Source organism: Perkinsus marinus, assembly GCF_000006405.1.
Source record: "Perkinsus marinus ATCC 50983 genomic scaffold scf_1104296943588, whole genome shotgun sequence".
In the NCBI taxonomy this organism is placed as follows: Eukaryota; Perkinsozoa; order Perkinsida; family Perkinsidae; genus Perkinsus; species Perkinsus marinus.
Genome location: NW_003211767.1, coordinates 1 through 3,940, shown reverse-complemented (window position 1 = coordinate 3,940; position 3,940 = coordinate 1). Strand labels below are relative to the sequence as shown.

Sequence of the window (3,940 nt, the reverse complement as noted above, 5' to 3'; positions counted from 1 at the left end):
CACTCAACTAACACGAGGAGGCTCTTCAGTAGCACGAGCCCTCACCTCTTACCTGGTCTGGGAAGGTCAGGAACGTTATCATAGCCTTGATTCGAAACTGCGGCCGTTTCATCAGCGCTAAAGGTAGGAGCCGCCGCTCGATCGGCCGCAGTAGTGTGAGGTCGCCATGATAGGCCCGGAGCATCTCAGCCTCCTCGGGAGTCGGCAATATGCTCGACAGTTTCTCCAACATATCCACCGTTGCAAAGCCTTCATTAGTAGTCTCACTCTGAATCAAAGAAGTCCTATGAATTCAATCCACTGATTCCAATTCACAAAAAGCCTATGAACAATTCACACAACATACACGCTTGTATTCCCAGTATAGATCAAAAACCCGAAACCCGACGCTCGGAGACCTACACCAGAGCTTGGTACCAACGCCGCACTGCTGCTGTCCTCTTCCTCGGAGGCATCCACCATATTGTCGGTATCAAGATTCTCCATCTTCTCAACCAACAACTCCACAGGCAACCGCGCCATCACCAACCCCGCGTTCTGAGCTCTTTTCTGATCAAGGATCTCTATCAGTTTTGGTCGGTCATCTAAACAAAACCAATAGCAACACCAGGCAGCCCCTGGGACCATCCTCACCAACGAGTTTCGACTTCCTCTCGCTTTTTTTCTCATCAGGATTCCCAGAAGCTCCAAAAACGGTCTTCATTTCCGCCACATCCCTCGCCAGGGTTTCTCCCAAGTGGTCGTCCGACGGTGTGGAGGACTGAGAAAACCAGCGTGAGGAAATATGCACATGGTCAACTACATGTGTCGCCGACAATATGAAAACTTTCCGGATTTTTTTTGGAAAATTCTTACTATTTTCTTCACATTGCTACCCGATTTCTTTATTTCATGAGGAAAACGAACATATATTCCTATACTGGGGTGGACGAACCGGAGAAGAACTCGACTCACCCCCTCCTCGTCGTAGCTCGCCCATATGGTAGACCCAATGAGCCGGTCTGGTATGGCCTTCCAGTGGAGCTTCTTACCCAGAGGCAAAGCCGCTGCTTTTCCTGACAGGGAAATGGCGAATAGTGGGATGACCCAAGGGCGGTACTCACTCGTTCGGGGGCCGCTTTTGGGTGGAGACCTATGATCTGAGAAACAACGGAAGGGTTCAAGGAAGGATGAATTGAGGAGGACTCACTTGCTGGAGTTGATGGGGGTGGGGAGGCGAGAGGCGGGGACCGAAGGACCAGAGGTGATCCTGCTGCTGTTGAGGGTGGTGGGGGCGATGCGTACACTGGAGACCGGCCTGGAGGGACTTTAGGGAGAGAATTGCCACAGGGGGGTAGAGGGGCACAACCTTTACCACTTGACACACGTACCGGGGGAGGGGTACCCTTACCTGGTAGTGGAGGAAGAGCACCCTTGGCAGACCCTGGTAGTGGGGGAGGGGTACCCTTACCTGGTAGTGGGGGAGGAGTACCCTTGGCCGCTCCTGGTAGTGGGGGAGGAGTACCCTTGGCCGCTCCTGGTAGTGGGGGAGGGGTACCCTTGGCCGCTCCTGGTAGTGGGGGAGGAGTACCCTTGGCAGACCCTGGTAGTGGGGGAGGGGTACCCTTGGCCGCTCCTGGTAGTGGGGGAGGAGTACCCTTGGTAGACCCTGGTAGTGGGGGAGGGGCACCCTTGGCAGACCCTGGTAGTGGGGGAGGAGGATCCTTGGCCGCTCCTGGTAGTGGGGGACATATAGCTCCCCCTAGGTGAATCAATGGGAGTGGCCGCAGCTTCATACCCTCTGATGCTAGCGGCGGGTTTACCAACACCTGCATGGGTGGTGGGGTACCCTTACCACTAGGTAGGGGTGGTGGGGTACCCTTACCACTAGGTAGGGATGGCGGGGTACCCTTACCACTAGGTAGGGGTGGTGGGGTACCCTTACCACTAGGGAGGGGTGGTGGGGTACCCTTACCACTAGGTAGGGGTGATGGGGTACCCTTACCACTAGGTAGGGGTGGTGGGGTACCTTTTCCACTAGGTAGGGGTGGTGGGGTACCCTTACCACTAGGTAGGGGTGGTGGGGTACCTTTTCCAGTAGGTGGTGTCCGTAATAATAGAGTGCTCCCATGCATTTGGTCTTCTCTATTCCCCCCAATGGGAGTGGGCTGCCCCTCCACACCAATCGGCGACACTTCCTCCTCATCCTCCTCCTCCTTCACCATCATACCAGAATAGTCCTCATCCCCCCTGAGCCCCACAGACCCCCTCCTACCAACATGCACTATCGACCGACGATGAGGTGGAGGGGATTCTATCACACTACTGCATACACTACGAGCATAGCTCCTTCTCAGTCGGCGTTGTTGATAATGCCTCAGCGTCCTACGATGCAACAGCTCCCTCTGCCGAGCCCCCATCCCCCTCGAGGGCACCCCTGCCAACCTCGCCTTAGGCAAAGCAGATATCTCCCCCGAGCGGTAAGATCTCTCCACCAACCGAGGGGCCACCGCTACATCTTGATAATTACTATCACTTACTGGCAGCCCTACTCCCTCACCCAGTAGGTGCAGAAGAGGTCCGCCCGAGGCATCCCCAAAACGCCGATCCCCTTGGCGAGCTACATGGGACATATACCGCATTCTGAACCACCCTCCTGCCGACGATGTGTCCACGAGATGGTATTCATCATCATCATAATAATCATCCACCGCTCTATAACGCTCACGGTCCACCAGGGCTAGATCCTCCGACAACGCAGGGGCATGTGAATCCTCCCACGAGGAGACCGACTCCGTGTGACCCGAGCCCACCCCCATCTTTGATGGTAGCGACGACCGAAAGGAACGCTGACTATCCGGTGAGGACCCCCTTCGGTGACTCTCATCATAGTCGTATACACTCCTTGACCTCCCTACTGACAACCGTGTAAAGGGCCCAAGAAAATGCAATCTATTGAAGTCCTCAACGAGGGAGTTCTCCTCGGCAGTAGGGAGGTTGACCGGAGGGAACGCCTAACACACTACCGCACTTCGACGTGGGCACCCTCATCGTAAATGAACAATATAAATATATAAACTAGTTTACATGCCATTATCTTAAACATCTACATCTAACATGCACTACTAATAAGGGTGGAATAATAATGATTAATAATGGAGATGGAACAGTAATATGTCTATTTCTATTAACGGTAATCGCTCCTACCAACAGGAGCTATAAATATACCCTGGTACAACTGCATATACATCTATAGGGGGAAGAGCACAGTAGAACAGTAAAACCATCAACATACTGTCACCGCCACCATCCACACTATTATTATGCACATGCTCTGCACAATGGGAAATGCGAACCCGTAACTTTTCCACTTCCCTACAGGTGACCATGTGCATATTGGAGTTTCACCCTAGTGGTATGAAAAACACTAGTGAAAAATATATTTCACGACTACTGCGAATATCGCGTTTTTCGCCGAGTATTACGCCACTTCACGAAGAACAGGTGAAACTCCAATGTATGCTTTTGTCGACTTTCGCGTGGAGAAAACGTCAACAGAAAACCGAGAAACTTCATATCGTCAGACGGCATCCGTCCGATATTCGCAGCAACTAGTGCGATGAAGAACTCTAACAAGTTTCCTCACTCTCCTACTACAGCCGGATCTAACAGTGTTCACTACAAACCTCCATGGGGCAGTGCGAGAAAATACACATGATCAACTACATGTGTTGGTGATAATATGAAAATTCCAAGGGAATTTCGAGAAGATCTTGTTGCTTTTCATACACTTCTACCCTAATCCGGATAATAGTGAGGAAACTCCCAAGCTCAGCTGAGGAAAGCGACCATCTACTCCCAGGTTTTCCAAACAAACAACAACCTACCAAATTGCTCACCCGAGATCCCCCATGCGACCGAGAAGTAGCCGCCGCCGACAACGGGAAATACCTCTCGCAAA

At 52.3% G+C, this 3,940-nt stretch overlaps 2 protein-coding genes across 2 annotated transcripts; both read right to left on the bottom strand.

The window, feature by feature from the left end:
* Nucleotides 1–52: 52 nt before the first annotated feature.
* Nucleotides 53–268, bottom strand: Pmar_PMAR026216 (hypothetical protein; the record flags this gene model as incomplete). The annotated part of the gene is made up of 1 exon (XM_002781066.1): nt 53–268. A coding segment is annotated over one exon (216 nt), but the record flags the coding sequence as incomplete, so codon positions are not given.
* Nucleotides 269–333: 65 nt separating this feature from the next.
* Pmar_PMAR026215 (hypothetical protein) lies at nt 334–2,204 on the bottom strand (the record flags this gene model as incomplete). Its single annotated transcript, XM_002781065.1, has 5 exons — nt 334–584; nt 634–760; nt 955–1,055; nt 1,104–1,139; nt 1,190–2,204. 5 exons carry the CDS (start codon nt 2,202–2,204, stop codon nt 334–336), a joined length of 1,530 nt encoding a protein of 509 aa, XP_002781111.1.
* Between the last annotated feature and the right edge of the window lie 1,736 nt (nt 2,205–3,940).